Source organism: Polyodon spathula, chromosome 7 (assembly GCF_017654505.1).
Source record: "Polyodon spathula isolate WHYD16114869_AA chromosome 7, ASM1765450v1, whole genome shotgun sequence".
In the NCBI taxonomy this organism is placed as follows: Eukaryota; Metazoa; Chordata; class Actinopteri; order Acipenseriformes; family Polyodontidae; genus Polyodon; species Polyodon spathula.
In genome coordinates, this window is record NC_054540.1 from 7,625,411 (window position 1) to 7,651,832 (window position 26,422).

At 37.3% G+C, this 26,422-nt stretch overlaps 2 protein-coding genes across 2 annotated transcripts; one reads left to right on the forward strand and one right to left on the reverse strand.

Annotated features, from left to right (window-relative positions):
• On the forward strand, positions 1-8,831 carry tspan33b (tetraspanin 33b). The gene is made up of 8 exons (XM_041254358.1): positions 1-618; positions 2,441-2,498; positions 3,111-3,238; positions 5,957-6,031; positions 6,722-6,817; positions 7,476-7,604; positions 8,024-8,185; positions 8,746-8,831. The coding sequence occupies exons 1-8, from the start codon at positions 511-513 to the stop codon at positions 8,812-8,814; spliced, it is 825 nt and encodes a 274-aa protein (XP_041110292.1). The 5' UTR covers positions 1-510; the 3' UTR covers positions 8,815-8,831.
• Positions 8,312-21,409, reverse strand: ttc38 (tetratricopeptide repeat domain 38). The gene is made up of 14 exons (XM_041254357.1): positions 20,945-21,409; positions 20,356-20,433; positions 19,089-19,170; positions 18,404-18,575; positions 16,563-16,736; positions 16,129-16,204; positions 15,286-15,405; positions 14,238-14,297; positions 13,657-13,695; positions 13,236-13,317; positions 12,341-12,506; positions 11,376-11,535; positions 10,681-10,754; positions 8,312-9,687 (listed from the first exon to the last, which is right to left on the reverse strand). The coding sequence occupies exons 1-14, from the start codon at positions 20,972-20,974 to the stop codon at positions 9,594-9,596; spliced, it is 1,407 nt and encodes a 468-aa protein (XP_041110291.1). The 5' UTR covers positions 20,975-21,409; the 3' UTR covers positions 8,312-9,593.
• Positions 21,410-26,422: the final 5,013 nt, after the last annotated feature.

Sequence of the window (26,422 nt, forward strand, 5' to 3'; positions counted from 1 at the left end):
TTACACTCTGAGATGTGGGAGTTACACTCTGAAATGTACTGGTGGTTACACTCTGGCCACAATTTTAAATTGTAAAAAGTCAGACAGATAATGAAAATCATAAAAGAAGACAAAGTGCATATATTGCATATTTTATTTATCTTAATAATTATATTAGTCATGTCACATGGTAGAGTAGTCCAGTGACAAAACAATATATTTTATCTGGACTCTTCTAAACCCCACTTGCCTCTCTGCTGTAGTTAAAGGACAGCAGCTGGTGTCACAGAGCTTCACCCATTTAGTTGTACTGAAGCCAGAGATAGTTTGTGTGCAATTTGATCCAGGGTATACAGAGTGCGGGGCAGTTCACTCACTAGCATAGCAATCAAATAATATAACTGCTAGCTCGTCACATTTTAGTCCAAAACACACATTGAAAGGGTTTCTCTTTTTTTCATCAATGTATATTTGTTTTCTTTTTAAACAGCATTTTGTTTTGCATCTTTATCTGATTAACTTGCAGCCTTTATGCCCAGCGCAATGGACAGAGAAGTCAGTTTGAATCGAGCTGACACTTTTTCTTTCATCAATCCTTGGATTAGGTATTTCCTGTTTATTTTCAGTCTCTTATTCTGGGTAAGTGTTTTTTTTTTTTTTTAAAGGGGTTTTTATTGAATACAGTAGCCTGATGTTTTGGTATATGTTGGTTTGATATCTTGTTTAGGTTTATTTTTCAAGCATTCGGAACCAATAAACATTATTAATCATTATTAATTATATTTACTAAACTTACTGACATTTAATTGATATATCTTAATGATTTTGTTTTTTATATCGTCAACAAAAAAGCTACTGGAGATGTGTACGACTTGCTGTGTTCTAAGAAAGCCTGGTACACTAGGTCAATAAAAAACTGTTGTCAGCCATCCTTTCTTAATAGCAATATTTGGAAACTCAAAATCAATACACACAGCCAGGTGCTTGACAGTGCATGGTGGTTGGCATTTGCTGTGACAGATGGAGGATAGGAGGAGCCAGAAAAAAATATGAGAATCATTAATCAGCTTTTCATCTTCCGATCATAATACAAACAGAGAACAGGTGTTTCTTGCAGGTATTAAAATTGATGTAACTTATCATATTTGACATTCCTCTTGATGATAAATACTCTACATATGCCAATGAATAATGAGAAAGTTATTTGTAAAACGTAAATAAAAGTGTAAAACATCCATACACAATTAATTTCTTTCAACCTTAACAACAGTCATGTAAAAACACTGTCACCACCCCCCTCCCCCAAAAAAAGACTAACATAAGATTAAAATCAAACTTAATTAAAATGTATTCAATTCAATCCAAATTATGGTTTTGCCAGAACATTTCTCTCAAAGATTCTAGAATTCTGACTGACCCCTATCAGCAAGGGGACAGTGGCTCAATCACTGAGCTGGTAAGGAGTAAAAATTTCCCTCTAGGATTGGTCAGAGACAACCTGAGGTCACCTGCTCACTCAGCCTTCCAATGACCTCATGAATAAACTATTTTGTGTCTGTGGAAGACTAGTGCAATAGCAAACCGCTTTTGTTTGTTGATTTCAGCCGGGTGTTGAAATAGTATACAGGATATTCCTGTGCTTTTGTTCGATTCTGTGTGACTCAGTGATTTTTTTCAGAATGACATGATTAGTTAGGACAGGAGAATGAGGGTTGCAAAGCTACAGTGTATGCCACCACCCCTCACAGCTTGCCCCCTATTACTTCTGTAAAAGAGTAAAACAATAATATAAATCAAAACAATCATTTAACTGCACCTATATTCAACTTGATTGTTTCTTTTAATAACACTGAAGTTGGAAAACTAAAGAAAGAAAATGCCATGCAGGAAACAGTTAGCAGTTGTTTGAATGTGCAAATCAATCAATATGCCTCTGCTTGAACTGAAGGTGGCCATGGTTTTTTTTTGCTTCAAGTTAAAGTGTGTTTTGCCAGTCCGTTATAAGAGAATATTTTGGATATGCAACAGAAGGCCACACTGTTCCCAAAATAGCACTCTATGAATAGAACTGGAGCATCTGTGTGGGGAAGGATACCAGATATCAAATGTATGTATACGAGATCAATGTATTCCTAAAGGTATAGAGTGAGGTTCTGAGGATGGTAGTAGACTTTATATTTGCTAAATGAACAGACTTCTTAAGGTTAAGTCATCCCTCACAAAAAACAAGTGTCACAACACCCAAGAAGTACCTCTTACCAGATAGCAAATACCCACTTCTGTCTTAATGTACTACTGTCGAATTGTGGATGACCTCTGGACTTGTCCCTCAATCCACAAGACTTTCATCAATCTGCCAGAAGATTATAAGCATGAAAATAGTCTTGCTGATTAGGAGAATCACGTTTTTTGAGAACTATAAGTATGATGATCTTTGTTTTGTTTTTGTTTTCGTTCCCAGGTGTTTTCCTTATTAATAATTGCAATAGGAGTTTACGCCAAGGTTGAGAAAGCCACAGGTATGATAAACATGAAGAGATTATGGTCTGACTCTCTTAAGTGTGTAGACAAGGTCAGTTACAGATTACAGGAACTCTCAGCACAATGTAGCTTTGCAAAAAGACTACTCTAGATAACTCATTAAATATTTTAAACATCTTAAACAGAAAAATGATACAATTTGAGCACAGATCATACTATAGGTTACACTGTGCCTCTCTGTTATACATCATATGCAGATATATATCATAATGGCATCAGCCCAGTACATGCATTCAGATATCTGTCACATTCATTTATCCAGACCTTAAACCTGCAATAGAGGGTGGTGAAAATCGCAGGATATTAGCTTACATTACTGATCTGCTGTTTTGAATGGAGAAATCTTATAGCGGTCTGCCATGTTGAAAGAGAATATTCTTGCAAATAAGATTTAAATGGCTTTCTACTAAGCTCTTAACTTTAATATATTTATACACTGTATTTATAATATTTATACACACAGTACACCACTCCCCTTTTTTGTCATGTTTTCTTTTTTGTGTCGGAGTATTTAATCATGTTTTTTTTTTTTTTTTTTTTTTTTTTTTTTGTAGCTTATTTAATGGATGTTTAATTGTCTTATCTTTCAGACACTGTCAGAGACACATTTCTGATTGACCCCGCTATCATTCTGATAGTCGTGGGAGTTGTTATGTTCTTTATCACATTCTGTGGATGTATTGGAGCTTTGAGAGAAAATATTAAACTCCTTAAAGCTGTGAGTTGAATCTTGATTGTACGTCTGTTTTGGTGTTGTGTAGTATGAAATGGGCATGTATAATTTCTAAACACTTAATCAAAAAGTGTACAGTAAAACCTAAAAACAAAGGCAAGCTGACCAGCGCTTTGGTTACTTTGCAAACTTTAGTGCTTTGTCTTTATAACTCCAGGTAAAGAAAATGAATAATGTATAGTTAATAATTGGCACATTAGAATGCATTGTTACATTACTGAGCTGTTTTGTATATATGCCCTAGAGCAATTAGATATACATTAAGGTAATTTACTGAAAGTTATTTGTAATAAGTATTAGCATTGGGAATTATACAAACATATTACAGTAGGCTTTATATATACAGTGCCTTGCAAAAGTATTCAGACCCCTGACCAATTCTCTCATATTACCGAATTACAAATGGTACATTTTTGATATGTTTGATATTTTATTTTTAAACACTGAAACTCAAAATCAATTATTGTAAGGTGACATTGGTTTTATGTTGGGAAATATTAAAAAAATAAAAAATAAAAAACTGAAATATCTTGCTTGCATAAGTATTCAACCCCTGTGCTGTGGACGCTCCCAGTTTGCACCGATGAAAGAAATTGTCCTAACGAGGACACAGTTATCTTACCATTGGTCTCCACCTGTCAACCATTAAAGTTGCTGTCACATTTTCTGGATAAAAACCCCACTGTTGAAGGATCATTGGTAAGGCTGTGAATCTGAATGGTAAATGAAGACCAAAGAGCAATCTGCAGAAGTTAGAGGTAAAGAAATATAAATGCATAGATTAGGGAAACGGTACAAAATAATATCCAAGTGTTTGGATATCCCAGTGAGCACAGTTGGATCTATAATTAGGAAGTGGAAGCTGCATCACACCACCCAGGCACTGCCAAGAAAAGGCCGTCCCTCAAAACTCAGCACTCAAACAAGGAGGAGACTTGTTAGAGAAGCCATGCACCAGTCAACCATATCAAGAGCTCTGCATAACACTGGCCTGTATGGGAAGGTGGCAAGAAAGAAGCCGTTACTCAAAAAGTACCATCTGAAAGCACGTCTGGAGTTTGCCAGAAAGCATGAGAGTGACCCAGCTGCGAAAAAACTGAAGTTTGGGAGGAAATTCACCTTTCAGCAGGACAATGATCCCAAGCACAAGGCCAAAGCAACATTGGAGTGGCTCAAGAACAAAAAGGTGAATGTCCTACAGTGGCCGAGTCAGCCCTGATCCCAATCCCATTGAGAATCTGTGGCACTATTTGAAAATTGTGGTCCACAAGTGTCGTCCAACCAACATGAACAACCTGGAGCAAATCTGCCAAGAAGAATGGGCCAAAATCACTCCGACACTGTGTGCAAAGCTGGTACATACTTACCCCAAAAGACTTAAAGCTGTTATTGCAGCAAAAGGTGGCTCTACCAAATATTAATGTGTGGGGGTTGAATACTTATGCAAGCAAGATATTTCAGTTTTTTATTTTTCTTAAAAATATTTCCCAACATAAAACCATTGTCACCTTACAATAATTGATTTTGAGTTTAAGTGTTTTAAAATAAAATATCGAACAGAACTAAATTTCAATGTACCATTTATAATTCAGTAATATGAGAGAATTGGTCAGGGGTCTGAATACTTTTGCAAGGCACTATATATATATATATATATATATATATATATATATATATATATATATATATATATATATATATAAAGTATATTTATATCCTGAGCCATTCTAAAAAAAAAAAAAAAAAAAAAAAAAAAAAAGGCATAATACCACAGTAGTGATGTCAAAAACTGGTATTTCCTCTAGAGGAAAATATACTTGAACTTTGACCCATTCGACTACAAGACCATTTTCATTTTGAACACAAAATGTTTCGTTTTCAGTCATTCGACAACACCCACAGTACAGAAATGTTCATTAATGCTCAACAAAATGAGAATACGTTAAAAAAAAATTAAAGCTTAAGAGAAACTGGAGAAATGGATAACAACATAGTCTGTACAGCACTAAAACACCATGTTTTAAAAAACCGATCTGTACTGCTGAACCTCGTCTTCTTTAATATTAGCATCACAAGGGTATCCATGAATTATAAAAAAAAAAAAAATAGATGGGCCTCTTCAGTGAGTTACAGGAAAACAATTCCATCTCGGGTGATGGATGAAATAATTTTCCTGTAACTCACTGAAGCCCATCTATATATATATATATATATATATATATATATATATATATATATATATATATAATATATTGTAGTGGGGTGAAGAGACGTAAAAGACTTCCTGGATGGCAAGGCAAGCAAACTGGGAACTTTCTTTAGCCTTCACATTATTTTATTAGCTATGATTACTTTAACAGAAAGAAACAAAAATAAATAGGTTGAGATTTTCTAGTAAAATGTCAGTTATAGTCTTTTTGTTTGTGAGTGTTGTTTTGCTTTGTGGAGCAGATTATTGTATTAATTGCATGTTGTGTAAATTTGTGATTGCTTTGGAAACGGTAGAATTTGGTTTAGGATGTTGAAGTAAAATGATCAGTTATATGTTCTGAGAAAAATCAGGTTGTTATTGATTTTCCTGTATTAAAATGATAATAAACACTGTTCATAGCTGGGTGATCAAAGTGAAACGACTGTCAACTTGCCTTTTTCTTAAATCTTTTGTTATCTTCAAATAAACTACCCTGCCCTTTGTCTCCACAGTTCTCACTGAGTTTAACTCTAGTATTTTTGACTCAGCTGGCCATTGCAGTGCTGGGATTTTTCTATTCTGAACAGGCAAGTCTTTGGGCCCAGTTTTCAAGCGAGTGGAAAGCATGCCCCCATTTCTCCTGAGAATAAATAGTTGCATCAATTCCGGTGTTATAAAACAACAGAGGCAGCTCAGTTATTGTTTTGAGTTTTGTTCTTGCTCATTTTTTAATCATTAAAACGTATTATTCCTGTCAGAAAAAAAATGTGGGCAAATTTGCAGTTGCTTAAAAAGATGGTATTTTATATTGTACATCCTTTGACTGAGTAACAAATATGTGAAACTCAAAGCATGGAACTCAGTTAACTTAAGTCAATCTTACAAACATGCTCAGGGAACTGCAAACACACACAGACAGCAGGCATTAAAATTCTGTATTCATTTTGAGTTTTTTGTTTGTTACGGTACTTTATTTTGTCCTCCTCAAGGGTAGCCACAGAATTAACCACATTATAAATATAACTCCCTGTCAAGAGTTTTTGATGTTTGGAAACTGATCACCTCTCTAGTGCCTGCCTGGCAAGCGGATCAGTGATTTCCTCTCCTGCATTTTGATGGATTAATTCAAACAGATTGATATACCCTGGGATTGTATTTAAATATAGTAACAGAGATAGTTAAACTAAAGATTTAACCAGGCCAAGCATCACAATTCTGTTTCATCATTTGTATCTTTTAATTAAAATGTTTTCAATTTTTCACTTGTATTTTTTTAGACCCGGGGCACTCTTGAGAAATTTGTCAAAAAAGCGATAATTCACTACAGAGACGATATTGACCTCCAAAACCTGATTGATTATATTCAAAAAGAGGTATTATGACTGTAATGTAATTTAATATTAATAAATGGTGTTATCACTAAAGACTCTCAGAAACATTTTACTACCTTTCATTAACACAGTGTAGCAGCATTTTAACAAGCATGGGGATATATCTAGACTAGCCAATCACTTGTCCTTTGGCATGTTATGTATGTGGATACTATCTGACTGTCTGCCGGTCCGAATGTCTTTCTGTAAATCATTTTAGAGTATTCCATATATCTAGAGAACAGCCTGGCCAACTGTGATCACTCTGTCATGTTGCTGAGTGTCATATTCCTGGTATCTATTCAGGCTGTCTGCCTGTGTACAATGATGTCACACCACAGTTCTGTAGTTTCTTGGCTTTTTTCTACTGTTAAAACTATTTTACTCCTCTCTGCAACTTTGCCTATAGAAGGTGGTCCTTTTACACGTAACACAAGATAAAATTATGGCACAATAAATTGACTTAATCTAAATTGATATAAGCCAATAAGCTCATAAGGGACTTGTCAAAATGGTGTCACATCAGCAATGTGTAGGAAAACCAGTTTTATAAAGCCTAGATACATACAGTACTTAATATCTATCAATACCCTCTATACTCATTAAAATACACATTTTCTTTTTTTGTTGCCTTCTAGTTTCTTTTCTTCTCTTTCCTCAGTTCAAGTGTTGCGGCTACAATAATTACAGTGACTGGTCTCGGAACCTGTACTTTAACTGCACCAAGGAGAACCCGAGCAGGGAGAGGTGTGCCGTTCCTTACTCCTGCTGCACTCCAGTACCGGGGGAGGTGACAAGACAACGCACCCATTTTCACATTCCATTAGGCTAATTATCTTTGAGTGGGCACCTCTCTATTGGTCTTTGTGTAGTGTTAACTGCAGATTCCAAAATTATACTGTCCCAGAATCAGATGAGACTAGATTTAAGAGACTGGTACTAGATCCTTGGAGCTATCTTGTGGCTAAATAGTCAACTCTCTATTTTCAGTCGTGACAAAATACGAACAGTTCTGGTTCTGGGACATTCTAAATGGATCAGTTAAGAGAGGCATGACAGTTTTCCTAATTAAGATTCTTATGGAGTCATTCAACCGCATTTTGGTTTTTAAACAAGTTACCTGAATTTACTAGTGCTTGCAAATGATATTGTAAGATAATACTGAAGTTTACATTCTGGTAAACTACAGTAGGTTTCATTACCCTGCAGGTTGTCATTAACACAATGTGTGGGTTTGGAGTGCAAAACCTGAACTACTTAGAAGCCACCAAGTCAATTTACCCACTGGGATGTGCTGACAAGACAGCTGGCTGGATCGAATCACACCTGCTGCTGGTGGGAGCACTGGCTCTCGGCCTCGCCCTTCCACAGGTACAGTGCTCTGCATTATATAATGACAGGTGTAGATCTACCAGTATTCAAGGTACTTAATGACAATGTAGAATAATGATCTTTCTTTACATAACATTGTTAATAATACATGCATATAGCACAGGACACGATTCACATTAATTTATTCACACAACAGACATTTTATACACAATTAAAATCACATATTTCATGAGAACAGTAATGCATTAAAACCAGTTACAGGGGGTTCCATTAAATGCTGAAAACGAAACACTTATAAAGATGCCTTGATTCAGTGATTTTTTCCCCCCAGTTGGAGCACGACAAGCAAATGAATGTTTGTAATTCACTTCTACATATGTGGAACATAGACGCTAAGACTTGTTGAGCGTAATCAGTAATTCTTACAACAGTATCTGATGGACACACAGAGTTAAACACAATTTGGTAGCAGTGACAATGTACTTACTGAAGCAATAGCAGTTAATAGGGCTACGTAAGAGCATTCTGTTTGAGGGCCTGTCTCTAAAATGAGAAGATGTTTTTAATGTTAGGTCTAAGGTTCAATCCTTTTTTTTCAGATTGCAGGAATCTTTCTCTCACAGATACTAATATCCCAAATAGAAGATGAAATTAGTTCTATTTTATAAGGAAAACTACCGATGGCTGAAAACTTGAAGCAGGAATGGAGGATCGCTGCAGATTAATGAAGTGAATGTATAGTGGAGTGATGGCAATCTGCTAATTAGTTATTTATATGGTAGCATGCACAACGCAAAATGATATTTCAGATTTTAATAGTGGTTTATTATTGGCATTATAGTCTACACCATTTTGCATATGTTGTCGTCCTTTTTTTCCCCAATTGCAGAGGAACAAAAAGTAATTCACAATCTTCAAAGAGCCAACTTCCAAACGTTTTGGTATGTTTAACATACCTCTGTCAAGGGGAAGTGTATTTGAAAACAAACATTGGAGGTATTTATAGTCTTCTGATGCCATGGTAACCATATGTTTATTTCTCTTTTAATCTAATGTCTTAGTGATGTCATTCATTATATAGCCATTATATGATGGAACGATCTACTGTTCCTTTCGATTTAAACCTTCAGGCATCATAGTATCTAGTCTGTTTATCCATTTATTTTCTTTTATTCTTCTGTATTGTACATTATCTAATTATGTTTTCTAAAACTACAAACTGGAGGTCACCCATGGTTGGCTGTTTCTGTAAAGTGGTGAACTATTGGTTTCTTTACTCTTGTATTTGATAATTTGCATACCTTCTCATGAAGTGTAAAGATTTGCTGCAATACAAGGTCATTTTTTCTCATTTTTGCAGAAATTGAATTTGCAGGATTTTATACAAAGTGAAAAAAGTTAATACAGCTTCCAGTCGCCTGGTTCTGACAGCTATGTGTGTTTAGATCTAACCCAGTCCATGCATCGCTGTGGCCATTCGGATGAGGCGATCTGTCAGAGGAGAGTTTGGTCTGAAAGCATCTCGTTCCACTAGCAGGCTTCTGCACATTAAAACAAGTTGCATTAATAATGGTTCAGTTCATGTAATGTAGAAAACTCAAACAGGAAAATGCAATGCAGTTCCGTTCACGTTGTTCTTGCGGGCGATTTATACCATCATGTTATTACCTTCAGGCAATAGCCTTTTGTAAAATCTGTAAAATAACCTTGCCCGTGGATAAACCTGAAGGTGCCTATGAAATGGACCCTTGTACACTTTCATTGGCATATGATGATATATTGAATATCAGCAGAACCAAAATGTAAAAGGGCTTAAAATTACAATACAAAACGTAACCCAGACGACATCAAAACAAAAATAAAAAAAATGCTGCACCTTCCGAAGTGGACTGCATTACTGCATCAGTTTTATTTTCCTACCAATAACTGTTCCATATTTATTGAACGAACAATCCTTTTTCATTTTTGTTGGATTTTGACTTTGAAATACCCTTATACAATCTTGACAGTGTGCCAGTGTTTTTGATGTCGAGCAACACACTTATCCTGGTCCCAATGAAAGGTCTCAGTTAAGTGTCATATAAAACTTTGTAGAGTATCTTTTTTCAACAACTATCTACGCAAAGCAGGTAACCATCTAAGTACTGGTAGCCTTCGTTCGCCCAACTAACCCAAGAGGGTCAACCATGATCAATTATGATCTAAGCTCATAACTGGATGAGAAGGTACCAACATAGAGCTAAAATGTCTGTATTAAAAAAAAAAAAAAAAAAAAATACTTGAGTATGCAAAAGTTAAATATTGTGCAAACCTTTAGCCATAGCTGTACATTAGTTGTACTGGAGTGTATATGTGAGTGAAGAGGGGTTTTTACCAACAGATCTGTCAAATCAAATTAAAAAGGAAGAAACATGAGATCTGACTCTCTGAGATGGCAGATAGTTCAGTTGCCCTATCAATATATAAAAGCAGGAGTGTGCACAAAGTTGAAAAAATACAATAAATAAAAGACATACAGTTATGCAGATACTAACCTGGCTAGTTTCTGGTGAGTTTTATCCTCAGATTTTAGAGCTGCATGAATTAACAGCTGATTGAAGATATCCCTCTAGGAAAGACAGAACAGATCTTGTAACAATAAGCCTGGTTTACTTGGTTATTTATTTTGCACTCACATGCAGTTACTCAATTACGGCAGGTTTTATGGACCACCTAACCTTAGGTATGGTGCAAATGAGAGTCTATGAAACCTGCCTATAATGTTTTTACATTGAAATAATCTTGTATGATATGTTATTTGTATGTATGCTGCTACTGTCTACTCCTAGGAACTGTTCGATAATGTCTTTGAACAATACATTCTGCTATAAATAAAATTACCCTATATATTAAATCAGCTTTTATTTCAAAAGAAAACACAATGAGTTTCAATAAAGCAACAGTATTTCTCCGCACTGAAAAAAAAGTATCTCAGTTTACTTCACTAGGTTATGCAGATTAGATTACAGTACAATATTAAATACACAATCACGACAATTTATGAAAAATATGCCTTTTGAATAGTTGATCAAACAGCATACTGTCACTACAAAGCAGAGGCATTCCTACTTTGGATTCTAAAACCTCATTTCCGGCTGTGTCCTGTACTCTATGGATTAAATGAGCTCTGTAAAAATCACAAATGTCACACACTGCAGGAATGATCCCTATTTCTGAATGGAGCAGTTACCTGTGCATCACTTCCTCCAATCCCCTTGATCTGGTACCGGATGGGGTGCAGCAGTTCTACAGTTCTGCTGTAGTTTCCATTGTCAAACTCCACCACAGCCTCACACATGGGGAGACCCAGGTCCTGGCCTAATGCATGCTGGTAGTTTTCTCCTGGAGCCCTGGTTAAAAAAATCAACACGGGCCTCAGCGATGGGGTAAAATGAATCAAGTGTTGCTTCTCTAAGTGGCATGTCCTCATTAAAACATGTATACAAGATCTGATATAGAAGGCAAACCCCCCCTCCCCCCTCCCCCCTCCCAAATATCAGCAATATCAAGCCAACCGCTGTAATCCTACTTTTTTTTATTCACCTACAGATTAGTCAATTTAAAAAGTGGCAGCAAAATTGATTCAGGCAGTTCTCCCCAACAGTACCCTCCTCTTGCCTTCTTGCTAGTTAGCCACTGACATTTGCCGTAGAAACAGTTACATATAATTCCATTGACTCCAACACATTTCATTACCTCAATATGTTTTAGGAATGACATCTAAACTGTTGTAGGAAAGTTAAGACTGTACATGTGTAAATTGTTTTATTTATTTTTCAATGAGAACGTGCAATATAATATAATTAACTATGGAGGTTAACTAAATATTGTTTTGGCACCCCAAGGTAAAAAGTTGCACCTAGTCAGTAATCTGCATTCCTTAGCAAACGCTATTTAACAGTTGTAAATTCTGGCATAAAATTAATTAAAAGTTTTCAAATAGTTTTCCTTATGCTTATTCCTTTTGCCAACACACTTTTAAAAAATCCTTATTTCTTTCTGCATCGTTGATCCTTTTCCATTAAAAGGTCACTCTAAACAATGATTTAATGCAAACTTGACATGTGAAATGTTTCCCTGTACTAATGAGTTTGCTTCAAGGTACTCTTGTTGTGCTGTACGATCTGCAGACGATGATCCAGCATGCTCGCTTACTTCACACGCTCCTGTAGAGACACCATCACCCGACCGGTAGTTTCCTCCTCCTTGGCTCCTAGTGATGACATCAGGAAGTGAAGATCGTTGAAAAGCAGAACGTGGTCCTCTGCATGCGACTTGGTGACCTTAACAACCTCCTTCCATCTGTCACCAACGTTCACACCTTGAAAACGCACAAATGCACATTCAAAAACTGCAGCAGTGTCCTTGTAACCTGCTGTTGTGCATATGGTATGAAAACCACATGGCACTGCACTGATTTCCAGATATCAAATACACAGTATGTTACAAGCACACATTTTCAGCTTTCACTTAGCACACATCTGACAAAGCTAAGGGGACGTACCAATTCAAAAACGGTGAACTGAAGTTTATACAATTTGAATATATTAAAAAATGATCAAATGTTTTTTTAATTCTCCAACTCTATGAACAGATAAATGTCTCCTCTTCCAAAAACAGGCAACAGATTTGAATGCGCAAGATGTCCCAGAAGTCCAGTGGCACCCCAAAGGGTATCAATTTGCTACCAATGCAGAATTACTGGCTGAGGGTTGCGACCGGTGCAGAAACACCATTTCTAGAATTTTCTTATCCAAAAAAAAATATATATACGAGGCAAAAAATAAAAAAAAAAAAAAAAAAAAAAAAAGCTTTTTTTTTTTTTTTTTTTTTTTTTTTTTTTAACCCTGAGCGGACTAGTCAGTCCCATAGGTATCTCGTCATCCAAAAAAAAAATATATTTTTCTGATCTTCAGAATAGAGCCATTGCCCACCTATACGAGGCAAAAGCTTTTTTTTTTTTTTTTTTTTTTTTTTTTTTACCAGCAGCCTGATTACAGTCAAGGTATCTCGTCATCCAAATGGATTTTCTGATCTTCAGAATAGTTACCCTCCATTTGGAGTCGGTAGAGCATTGAACAAGCATCCACCATATCCAGCATGGCTCCTGAGGACAGCAAACTCTGAGAAATCTGCAAAAATGGGCAGCTTCACTAGCAAAGTACATCCCCCATGAAAGATTGAACAATATCAGCAGAGCGCCTTGAAATAGCAGGTCACCATCACATAAGTCACACCTTCCCATCAGAATCAGAGAAGCTGATACCAATACCCCTAAAATAACCTGTAAAAGTAGGTAACAAAATACAGATTTAAAAAAAAAAAATGAGGCATTACCATGACCAGCTTGATCACAACCGGCTTAACTGTTAGGATATAGCTCACCATTATCCTATCAACAGATAAACTCACTGGGATTGCTGACGTTAGTGAATTTAAAAATTATAGCGCAGGACTAGTTTCATACTTACTTGGTTATCAAATATTGTTAAGGCAGCTTCATATTCACCCTGCAGAGATCAAGGAAACATCTTTACTTTCTACTTGTAATAACCAGACACTGCTTTTACTTAAAGAAGCATATAATTTATTATAATATTACGTAAAGAAGCATATCATTTGTTATAATATTTTGTTGAAATGGTCGTATGTTAGGAGTTTTTTAATACCATTCTATTTAGCAATGGCAACAGTTAAGTATCTTGATCTGAAGGATTTATCAAGCATTGCACTACAAGTGGATTCTCATTCAGTTCTATGAACAGGCAATGGAATGTGGGGTTGTTTCTGCTAAAGGAAGCTAAGGGTTGGGGCTCATATCCAAATCAAACAAGAAAGATTGTTGGAATGTCACACAGTGTTCTAGAACATTCACAGTCCACACAGAAAGGTGAACCTCAACTAACGTTTTAAAACTTGCTAGGATAGGGAACTCAATAACATGCCTTAAACCAAATTCCACTTTTAACACAAATTAGTAAGTGGAATTGAAAAATCTAGCCCCTTATATCTTGTCAGAATATACTGACTTTATTATACTGTTGCTACATACCTTTTCAATATGATATAGCGCCCAGTGCCAGTAGTTGTGACAAGCAAGCATATCACAGCCCTGTAAGGAAAAAACAAATGCAAACGATTATCATGTCTCATTTAAATATGAATTCCCTTATCCAGAACATTCATATGGACAGAAGTTTTATAACATTGGAAAAAACACATCTTGTCAAAATGTCATTTGAACATTGTATTTTCCAAAAGAGGGGCCAAATGTATACAGATATGTAAGATTAACCCAAAATACAAGACACTTCCATCATGAACATCATTCGAATCCCTCAGCTTCACTATTATAATAATGCAACATCATTCAGGTCGTAGCAGTTAGCATAGAAAGAACATTCAGAACTGGGTCTAATCCGAACTGGGTCTGTCAGTTTCAATACACTGTGGATGCACAGCAGTGTTATCAGTGTGTTCAGAATGAATTAATGGCAATGTACTTTATATTCTAAAACCACAAGGTGTCACTGTAGTCCAGTAAATGTCCACTCTCACTGGCAGACGCAAGGAACAGGAGTACCTGATCATTATATTTTACAGTCAACCTACTAGCACATTATATATATATATATATATATATATATATATATATATATATATATATATATTCAAATTATTGATCCAGAAAAACAGTGTGATCTTGTTTGCATAGGTGGTGTCCTCTAGGGGGCAGCAGATACAGATGGCAACTATAACCTCCTTTAAGGAAAACAAAACATGTTTAAAGAGCTTCAGAATACTTCTTCCGAGGATTTTTCATTTCGCAAAAAAAAGTGATGATAGCGCAGAGGATTCAAAATATGAAACCCCCAAGACCAAAGCCTGCAGCTGCCTTTCTGCAATCACTCACAGGTTTTTAAGCCATAACGTACACTTTCTTGCTCTTTTCATTTGCTCTTGCATTCCCTACTGTAGCTAAAGTCAACGAAGGTCATTCGTTAGGGTACCTGTACTCCAGGCTCAGGCCAGCCTGCAGTAAACTCACCTGAAATACCGGTTGCCGATACGAAAGCAACGATTTCAGTCAAGGGACTTACCTTCCAGTTGTTTTCAGTTTGCTCCATGAACTTCAAGCCCCTCTCCACCTCAGCCCTCATCTCATAGACGTGTGCGATGGAATGCACAGACCAGGCGTCGCCGGGGTTCAGAGCCAGACCCTGAGGGGAACGATAGAGGAAACTGAAGCACCAGGTTCATTCGTGACTCCCTTATTCTGAGTCCATGTATTATTTACAAATCGTATCAGTCCCGTATGGTATAGAATTTCAGTAATAATCTATCCAAAACCATTTCAAACAGAGTAAGAGGTCTAAAATACCAGAACAGCTGTTTCAGTTAATGTTAATTTTGATTAAAAGTGCAGTTTTTTTTACATATTGGGCATTTTTAATCTGTTAAAACATCAAGACGAACTACATTTTGAATGAGTTTTGTACAGTACTTTGCATTCAGTTTTCTACTCCCAAAGCACTTAATATAAATCAGTTAGCTTTTCCTGAGAAAGATAGTTTAGTGCTTTATTTTCCAACTGCTGATCAGGTTCTTCCAAAACAAAATCATAACTTCCAAACTGTATGGTAAGACTGAGGTGAGCGGCCAATACAGTGATCTTAAAGTAAAAGTTTTTCCTTCTCAACCAGGGGTTATTACTAATCTTCACCACCAGAGGTCACTGCTGAGAAAAGGTCACTCCTCAAGTTGTGATAAGGGGAATATGGCAAAAGTATGATCTGTTTATGGACTAGATAAGAACTAATTTATAAATTGTGGTACATCATACATGAAATTACAGCTTGCTGACCTGCATGTATAAATGAATGCATTTACATGATTAATTAAATGTTTTTCTTTTTAAAAAGCAGAACAATTACAGTTTTTACCTCTTCTGCCATTTTTTCTGCCCGGTCATATAAATTTGTCTCCACCAATCCAAAAGCATACATGCCTTTCAGGTATCTAGAGAGAGAATAAGGAACTGAATAAGGAAAAGAAAGTCCATTTCAAATATGTGGCAATTTAATGCTACCATTACACAAAAAAAAAAAAAAAAAAAAAAAAAGTTTGCTATCTTTAATACACTTGGTTTTTGAGGTGTTGTATTTTTAAAGCTGTTTTAAGGATAATTCAAACGTAATCCTAGGACTAGGAATAATCCATTTTTAATCACCATTCAATGTTCATGCATTAACATTAGTCAGTCGCAATACAAAACCTCATCTGGGTGCAGCCAGCCTCCCCAAATAATGAATGTGGGATGCATCCACTGTATGTGTTACATCTGTATGTATTTGTAAGTCATATTTTTCACACATACCCATATAGTGGCATATGTGGTTTCCAGTGAGGTAGGACACGAGCAACACAATCTCTCATCTGTGGCTGGTACCCCATGTAGAAATAGGAGTCGTGCGCAAACTTGAGTGCCAGCATATCAGTTGGGTAGTCCAGAAGGATCGTCTCCCACAAGTTACAGGCTCTGGGGAAACACCTGCAAGAACCCCTTAAGTTATTCATTCATCGTATATGTATGTGTGTGTGTGTAATATATATCTATCTATATCTATATCTATATCTATATAGACACAGTGGTTTGCAGAAGTAATCACCCCCCTGCAAAGTTTTCACATTTTGTTGGCACCCGAGCATACCCCATGACGCTTTCAAATTAGACTTTAAAAAATGTAGAATCTACACAAACTACTCCACGTTGATAAAGTTAAAAAATGTATATATAATATAAATAAGATTTACAGAGAAAAACAAATTAATCTCAATTGCTAAGTATTCAACCCCTGCAGCCCTAAATCAGCTCAGGTACAAATAATTTCTTTGAAAGGTCACAAAATTAGTGAAATGGTTTCAGCCTGTGTGTACTCAAAATGGTTTAACTTGTAGATAATTTCCCTCAGGTATACAAAGACTTTCAAGCTACAACTAACATAGACAAAGGAGCGTTCAAAACAAGTTAGGGGTAAAGTGGTAGAGAGCCACAGAGAAGGAGAAGGGTACAAGAAAATTTCAAAATGTGATTATCCCTCTCAGCACAGTGAAATCCATCATTAAGTGAAGATGCATCATACCACCCAGATCTGGTCGACCTCCCAAACTGAGCAGCCGGACAAGCAGGAAACTTGTTCGGGATGTCACTATGAAGCCAACAATGACCCTGAGAGATCTGCAGAGTTCTGTGTCTGAGATGGGAGTCAGTGTTCACACGTTAACAATAAGCCGGCCCCTACACAAAGCTGTATGGACGGATGGCAAGAAAGAAGCCATTACACCAAAAGCCTCCTCTTAAAGCACATATGGAGTTTGCGAAAAAGCATGCAGATGATACTGCAGACATGGCAGCAAGCCCAGCACTGCACGTTCACCCAGTCAACACCATCCCAACTGTCAAGAGTGGTGGTGGCAGCATCATGTTATGGGGATGCTTCTCTTCAACAGGGACTGGGAAGCTCGGCAGGATAGAGGGGAGAATGGATAGTGCAAAGCACAGGCAAATGCTTGAGAAAAAACAGTCCGAGTCAGCCAAGACTCTGAAACTGGGGAGGAAATTCACATTTCAGCAGGACGATAACCAGAGCACAAAGAAAAGCCACATGAGTCATTGAACAAGAGGAGAATTCATGTTCTTGAGTGGCCCAGTCAAAGTCCTGACTTAATCGAATCTAACATTTATGGCGAGACTTGAAGATTCCAGTCCATCGATGATCCCCAACAAACTTATCAGAACTGGAGCAATTTTCCCCATGAAGAACAGGCAAAAATTTCACCATCCTACTGTGCAAATCTAGTAGAGACCTATCCAAAAAGACTCATAGCAGTAACTGCTGCAAAAGATGCTTCTACCAAGTACTGACTTAACGGGCTGAATACTTATGCAACCAGTAAACTTAATTTTGTACATTTTCTTTGCAAGTTTTGTTTAAATTTCTCCTCCTCCTAATATAAGTGTTCAGTTTAACCACTACAGTTTTGAATAAAAAAAAAAAAAAACATTTGTTTGAAAAACTGTGCACACGTTATTTGTAATTCAACAAAATGAGCCATTATTGGTAGGGGGAGAATACCTCTGTGTGTGTGTGTGTATTTTTATTTTATAAATATATATGGGAATCCATGATCATCCCTGAGTGTTAACCCTTTACTCACCCTTTAGCAAACATTTCCACAGCCAATGCATGAAGCCGCTCCCTCTCTGTGACTGCCTGTGTCTTCGAAAGCTCCACTGTCTTCTGGACCGCACTGGCTAGCCCTTTATCCAGTAACACTGAGCGCCCAGTTCCTATTAGTTCCAGGCCATTGGCAATGACATGGCCCATTACTGTGGGGGAGGGAAACGAAAAGGTAACCTGCTTGCCACAATGTCAATTAGGGAGCCAGAAAGACTGCTGTAGAAAGTCTGGAAGGCAAAACTGTGCTTTTTATAATACTACTAAAGGAAGAACTTATAGGGATTTTTTATTCTCTCAAATCATGTACTTAAAAAAAACTAATGGTCAATATAACTTTAAAACATCTATTCAATCAGATAAATGTCTTTAAAGTCTCAACACTGTGGCAACCTTTTTGTGATTGGCTATCACAACATAAGTACACCTCAAAAAAGTGGGTAGCTTTCAATTACCTTATGTTGTGCCACTAGAAGCTTACCAAGCTTCTGCAGATGTTCAGGTTTGACTTTATTCTAGTCATTGTTTTTAACACCACAAGGCAGGACAAAACAGAAATGATTAACTGTGTCCTGTAAAAGTTTTAAAATGTGCCTCGAAGGCTGCTGTGCACAGTACACAGGTGCAGGTGAGTCTTACAGCTACAAACACAGAGCACTACATACCAAAGCTTGGGTCTGCTGCTTGCATCTTGGAAACGCATCCTTCCAATCCTCCAAGACTCTTGTCGTTGCACCAGCTTACATACTGCAGGGGAAAAAGTTGTGAAGTGAGGCATTGGAAAATATGAATTGGTAGTGGTATAAGAAGCCAATTACAGACCAGCTAGCAGTGGACAAAAAAATGGAAACAGCTCCTACAACACCGAAAATAAGGTGTAGAGGCCATCGTGACGAGCAGCTGGATGGCAGTGCCATGACGTCATGAGTCGACAACCAAATGCTGTACCATTACAACAAAATATGTGCTTTGTATCACAGGAATTTCCAATTATTTAATTTCTGTTAAAAACTTTAAGACAAATTCTTTGCCACACACACGTCCATGTGTGTGTATTTTTTATTTTTTTTTAAACTCCTCTATACAGCATATTGGCTTTTGCCCCCAATACAAATTGTTAACTGGCGCATCCAGTAAAGGTGCTCCACGTGGAGTGCAGGATGTGCCATATAGTCTGGGGATCGCAGGTTCGAGTCCAGGCTATATCACAGCCGACCGTGACCGGGAGTTCCTTAGGCGGTGGAACACAATTGGCCGAGCCCTGCCCGGGTAGGGACGGCTTAGGTCGGCAGGGAAATCCACGGCTCACCGCGCAGCAGCGACCCCTGTGGTCGATAGGGCACCTGTGGCTCTGCAGTGGAGCCGCCAGATCTGTGTTGTCCTCCAGCACTATAGGTCTGGTGGCCTCGCTGTGGATCCGCAATGCGAAAAATGACAGATTGGGAGGAGCACATTTCGGAGGACGCGTGCTCCAGCCTCCGTTCCCAGAGGCGGGGAGGTTGCGAGCGGTGAGCAGAGAATACAGATAATAATTGGGCACACTAAATTGGGGCAAAAAAACTGGAGACGACTAAATTATTTTTAAAAATAAATAAAATAACGTTAACAGTACTTCCCTACAGCAAACAAGGCCAACGGTGGTCTTGGTGGGCCAGTCTACATCACGTTTAACTGGTTTTAAACGATTCACAGCTTTGGTTCCTGGGTGGAAGCCAGAATTCCAATATCTGCCTTGTAGCTTCAAATCATTAGGTTCTCTTCCTAAAGCATTTGCAGGTCAGCGAATAATTAGTGCTGTGAGGAACTGGTATGTTTATGTTTTATGTTCTACTTCTACAACCTTTTCAGGAGTGGAACTATTTGACTGTGGGCGGCAATGTAAACAGACTGGGGTGTGAAAGAGGTCTGCCTTCTTGATTGAGGATACTTCACCTGGGTCAGGGCAGCGTCATACATTTTACAGGCTTCATTGCTGGAAGTGGAGAGGAGTAGGCCCTCAGACTGCCAAGCCTGAAACAAACAAACAAACAAAAATACCCACCAGGTTTGTGTTACTTACAGAATTACGTCAGTCCGACTTGTACGAAAATTGGGTCATTAGTTTTAAACTAATGAGCTCATACTTACGTGTCATTTTAAGGCTTACAAAAAATGTCTGTAGAATAGTGGCACAGACGATTTCCAGACCAAGGTGCAAAGTACAAAAACACGAAGAGGTCAATGATATACAACAATAAACATGCGTAGGGAATATGGTTCCCGTTTTGGAAAATATACTGAATATTAAACCTGCAAGCACAGACAGCAGCAGAAGCGGCTCAGACAAATAAGGTAAAGTTAAAACTTTTCTAGAGGGTTATCAGTGCAACATAAAACTTAAACACCCCTCACTGCGTCATTGACAGAACGGGTTCAAAATGTTGTGTCCTCTGCATGCTTCAAAATGTTCCCAAAATTAAAATATCTAACCGGGTTCAATGCCATTAGTTTTGGTTTATAACACTATTGCAGCTCAACTTACTTTGCAGTCTCTCAGGCTGGAGGAATGCATTGTTCGTGTTTCACTTTTCACGTCTCCTCTTTACTTGTCCAAGAAATAGATCTTTTTATTTCCGTGAATAAATCCAATGTACGTGTACTGCTTGAATTACCGCCGCTTGACTAAGCGCCGCACTCAGATATCAGATTTCTAATAGAAGCCGCCCCTGAATAAAGGCCGCTCTCAATAATGAAACATGTACATTTTTTTTTTCCTTTTCTGATTTGCGAACTCGACAGCTTTCAGTTTCAAAGCTAAGTGGTATGACTTCTTTACCAAGTTGTAGCCGCAGAAATAAACTTAAATATACACCTCCTTCAATACAGTAAAAACAGCAATAAAAATGGAGCCATTCGAAACCCGTAGTACTTCTAATTACCGCCACCCTTGATTAAGCGCCACAGATGTTTTTAACAATTTAAAACAAACACCACAGTAATACGGTATTTATATTTTTAGACACCACCCCGATCAGAACCAACTGATCACGCCCACTGGATGTTCATTTATCTCACAGCACAGAGGCTTGTAAATTTAAACCGAATCAGCAGGTACTGAACAGTACAGCTAGGTACACGGGGAATATTGATATTGAGTCTAAAAACCGTCCGTTTAAAATTATTAGAATGGCCTGTAGATGAATCGTGCAGATTTTAGATGGTCACCAAAGCCTGCTTATTTAATTAAAGAACGCTAAATACGGCCTTCTGTTTTTGATAACATTTGATTTTAGCCTGAGAATATGATTTCAATTAACAACAGTACAGAGTGTAACCTCTCATAGGTTTAAGGGGGTTCCCATTATGCCTCAGTTGAGATCCACCGATGTTAGCATATTGAATTTGTTTTTAGTCCATGTAAGCGAATTGTGGTCTTTGTTGAACACAGCATTTGGTTACACCAGATGATATGTATGCTGTACTAGATAGTGTATAATTGCAAAACATCCTGATACAAAATGTATGTTGGATTCTTCTAATCTACTAACTGGTTGCATTTATTCCGTAACTGCATTTTGTATATATGTGTTTGTGATATTGTATGTCTCTGCACATTCTATGATTTTCTTTTTCTTGATCAAGTTTAATAAGTGTAATTATCAGAATTCAAATTAACATTAACTGTTTTGTGGCCAAAGCCATTTTAATCTTAGAAATTCTTAACCTAACATTAACGTAATATCAGCTAGGGATGCTTTATCTTTATTTACAAAAATAATGTCTAGTTGAATACAACATGTTGTACAGCAGTTATTTGTGGTAAGCGATTCACAAATGTATTACAGTAAAGCCTCTGGGCATGACGGTTTACACATTGTATAAAAAAAGATAATACCAAGCTTTTTTGCAGTACATCTTATTATACATTAAATCCCTCAACTTTGTGTAATGCACATTGTGAACTGTAGTTCATCTGAACAGGGTTTATTTTTCTTTATTTATTTGCACTATTTCTGTGCTTAATCCAGGCAATTTACCTCATCCAAAATGCAGCACCGTTTAGGAGCTATTCAGCTTCCCTTAATATGGAAACAGGCATGAAGTTCAAAGTGAGAAACTGTTAAACTATATAACAGCTGCTGCAGCAAAGGGAGGAATGAAAACAGCAGGGAATAAGAACACCATGGGATACAGACAATGTATATGTTGTATGCAATGTGCAATAATTTAATGCATTATTTTGTAATCATTTAAACCTTTTCATCTTTACAGTGTTTGGCTTTTATCATGAACTCAGTACTGTGCTTTTATTTACAGTATAATGTACAAGACAAGAATTCAGGACAGTGGCTGTCTGTCAGAAGTGTACTGTAAAATAACATTTCAGATGTTCAGTACAGTGAGTCAAGCATGGAAACTATCTTGCCAGTTATATGGATAAGTTATTTATAACCCATTTAATATCACATAAAAGGGCCTGAGCACAAATGATAATATCAATTTGGGAAAACAAAAAAAACATATAAGTGAGAAGGTTTACATTTTTTTTTTTTAAATGAACACTATTGTAATACATTCAATACCTATCAAAATGCACATCAAAGCAGGTAGGTTTGTATTTCTTAATGCTTTTTTTGCCAGCTTATCGATGAACACCTAATAAAGTCTGCTTGTTGTGATATTAAGTGGTTTAAATGGGGTTTGACTATATTTAAGACAGAGATACTATATATTAGCAATTTAGATTTACATAGTAAATTAGCCAATATAGGGCTTCATTCTGGACTACACTGCTTGTGGACAGTCAATAAGAATACACACTGTGACAAACCGAGGTAACATGCAGGACCTTTTCCACTTCTGAAGTGAAGAGAGACACTGGACCACAGAATGAAATAAAACAGGGCAGTGCCTGTATATTTATTCAGTTGTTTACCTAAAGACAGGACAGCTAAGCTGTTTGCCCATATCCCAACACACAGCTGTCAACCAGTTAGCACCAATTATGTAATTAACAGCCACATACTCACATGTATTTGGCAGGGATAGGAATTAACCTCTTCCCTGCCAACCACCACCCAAAACACATAACCCCAACACTTCATTATCGAATTTCCTTATAAATCAAATGTCTTCTCTAGTATAATTAAAATTCTGTTATACTTGAATACTATCCATTTTTTTCCAGACCCCCATGAGAAAGTTAAAGACAATATGACCATAGTTGAAGTTAATTTATGCACAATATAGACAGTGTTTTCCTCCTGTGACACCATTGCTTTACTCTATCACTGCACTTTTAATCTTGGATCAGCAGCATTAACAGACCTGTAGTGTTAGACAAGGGCCAGTGGAGATTATGAGGGGTGGGGTTTACAGGAAGTCATTGAGCTCTTTAAGATTTCAACAATATATACTACAATGCTGTTTATAATGAGAATGTCATTGTTCTTGAAACATTTTCATTATCATAATTGCGTGTTGAGCACTGTTTCAGTAACGGAAAAGCAAACATGTTCCATTTCTACCCACTAATCCCATCATCAGATAAATCTGCACCCTGCTGTGCCAGGATCAGATTGTGACTGCGTCTCCTGACTTGAGTGAAGAGTATGGTGAGCCTAAAAGACCAGGAGTGGAAGGGGCCAACTTTGGACCCCACTTGTGTAGAGATTGAACTAGTATTCTCACTCAAACGACCTTCAAGTGGTCACTTTGCCAGTTTGTTGTTATTTTTTGTTAATTCTTTATTTCGACCAGCAGGGTGCACTGCCTTATATCGAAAATATTTCGTCACGAGAATTTCATTGGACATGCAAACAGTCCATTGGATTGAAAGTAGTTCCTACCTTGTGTTCTAAAATCATTTTTAAGTTTACAACACAGCTTCCATTTATGCCATACTTGTTCCACCCTCTCTGCTAAATCTGAAGTAGTGTCTTGGGTTAACTTAAGATCAATTGTCTGAGAGATAATAAAACATGTAAAGTTATGTCTCCTTACTGGAAATTCGCCTGAACTGTTTAACTTGCTTCAGAATAGGCTATAATGTCAAGTAAGATTTTGGCCAATTTAAGACCCCACCCCTCCCAACCTGCATTTAAACCCTCAGTACAACCCCCCTCCCTCCCCACCCCCTGATTGTTGCTTCTTTGGATTTGACTCTGGAAATGCAAGAAAAGTAAACCAGTTTTAAAATGTGACTAACAGCATAAACCATTTCCTTGTGGCTTTCCCACAGCAGCTGTACAAGTGCAGTTATGGCAAATCCGTATTTATCTCATTACAGTATATCTCTAGGTACATTACACCACATACTGTATACAGTACTGAGATCCACAGGCTGTAAAAGGACTGCTTATATTCAGTCAACGACTGTGCCATCCAGGGCTTACTACTTGTTTTTTGTTTAACTGGCCTACACTTTTAGCATCATCATCCCAGCAGGTGGTGGGTGAATCTTGGGGAGAAAGAGAAAGGGCATGGCTGCTGGAGCCAAAGCAAGCATGTTGTGGGGGAGGAGCCTCGGCCTACTAGGCAGATCTTTCTCCTGACGAGAGAGAGAGAGAGAGAGAGAGAGAGAGAGAGAGAGAGAGCGCTCTAGTGCTCCGTACCACTGGGATTATTTAACCATCAGCAATGGAATAGAAAGGGGAGCAATAACACCAACTGTCACCAAACACCTACAGTTCACAGCCATAAAGAACCATAAAGGGAGACACACAATAATCAACTGAGTAACTGTAAGTACCAGCCTGTATGCATTTATTATCTGAGAATGCTGTGCATTTGCGTAACAGTTTACATGTTTATTCTGGGATTGATTATAGCACCATGCCTAGTGTATTATACTGTATGGAGGCATGCTTGGTCTGCTTGTTTAATAAAGGCAATATTGAACCAAAGAAAAATAATGTGCTGTTTTTGCTATGGATATATGAATGTGCAGAGAATATTATATTGCACCGTGGTGAACAGATGACAATAAGATATGTAAACAGTCTTTGGCAAAAGGATGCATAATATAACCTATGCACCCATTCATCTGCTCATTATAACAGTCAAATGACATTTATAGCAATTCAGCTATAATCACAGGGCTGCAGTATTGAATGCAGGATTAAATCTTGTACTATGATGGAATAATGTCATAAGTTGCATTTCTAAGAAGTGTTGTAAATGTGATCTAAATCTGATTTGTAAGTATGCAGCTGTGCATGTGTGTAAATAGAAATGCGTGTTCATAGACACTCAAGATGGTCTGCTTTCCCGTATGCAGCATTCTAACTGATCTCACAGAGCTGCAAAGGCTTTCTAAAATGCTCTTGTGGTTTACAATCCTGATATTTCTAAGATCAGTAAGGCTTTTCATATGTGTTCTTATTAATGTGTTTGTTGAATTAGGTTTGTGTTTGTTGAATTAGGTTTATATTTTAATTTGGTTGGGAAACATCAGCCTCCTACAATACATAACTGTTTATGGCTCAGTCATCTGTGGAGCCATTTTACCTGATATGAGGATCAACCTTTGAGAGTTTTAAGTTAGGCACTTTGAATGTTAATTTGGTATTAGTAAGCAAATCAATTTTATGATATTCCTTTGGCCTTTGTTTGGACGTGCTCTATAAAGTCAAAATATAGTCCTTAATGTACTATAGGACTTCCCAAAATGTCTTTCCGCAATAGTGAAATTCACTGGATGTGGAGATAGATTGGGGAACTGGGGTTCCCATGGTTCCTATAACCCAACTTTCTGTTATGGCCTACACTTAGCTCCAAAGCCTTTGCTGCCCATACAAGCTGAATTGAGGATCCAAAGTCTTCCCAACATAGCTGTATCCCCACAAATTATGTCAAATAGTGGAAGGTTGGTTATTCTGAAAGGGGTATCATTATTACAGGGAATTTATTAAGCTGCTTTGCAGTGATTTTCACATTTCACAGGGTGTGTTGCTAAGGTTTCTGAACTCATCCCAAACATTACATCTCTGTGCCATAACATTCTGGCATCACTATCTTG

Excerpts from the sequence above, each read along its gene's own strand:
- tspan33b (XM_041254358.1), top strand. The coding sequence starts at position 511 with ATGCCCAGCGCAATGGACAGAGAAGTCAGTTTGAATCGAGCTGACACT. Across the intron at positions 3,239-5,956 it reads ATATTAAACTCCTTAAAGCT|TTCTCACTGAGTTTAACTCT; the intron begins GTGAGTTGAATC and ends TTGTCTCCACAG. Across the intron at positions 8,186-8,745 it reads TCGGCCTCGCCCTTCCACAG|ATTGCAGGAATCTTTCTCTC; the intron begins GTACAGTGCTCT and ends CTTTTTTTTCAG.
- ttc38 (XM_041254357.1), bottom strand. The coding sequence starts at position 20,974 with ATGCATTCCTCCAGCCTGAGAGACTGCAAA. Across the intron at positions 18,576-19,088 it reads AGCAGCAGACCCAAGCTTTG|TAATGGGCCATGTCATTGCC; the intron begins GTATGTAGTGCT and ends CCTCCCCCACAG. Across the intron at positions 9,688-10,680 it reads ACTCACCAGAAACTAGCCAG|AAGCCTGCTAGTGGAACGAG; the intron begins GTTAGTATCTGC and ends TTTAATGTGCAG.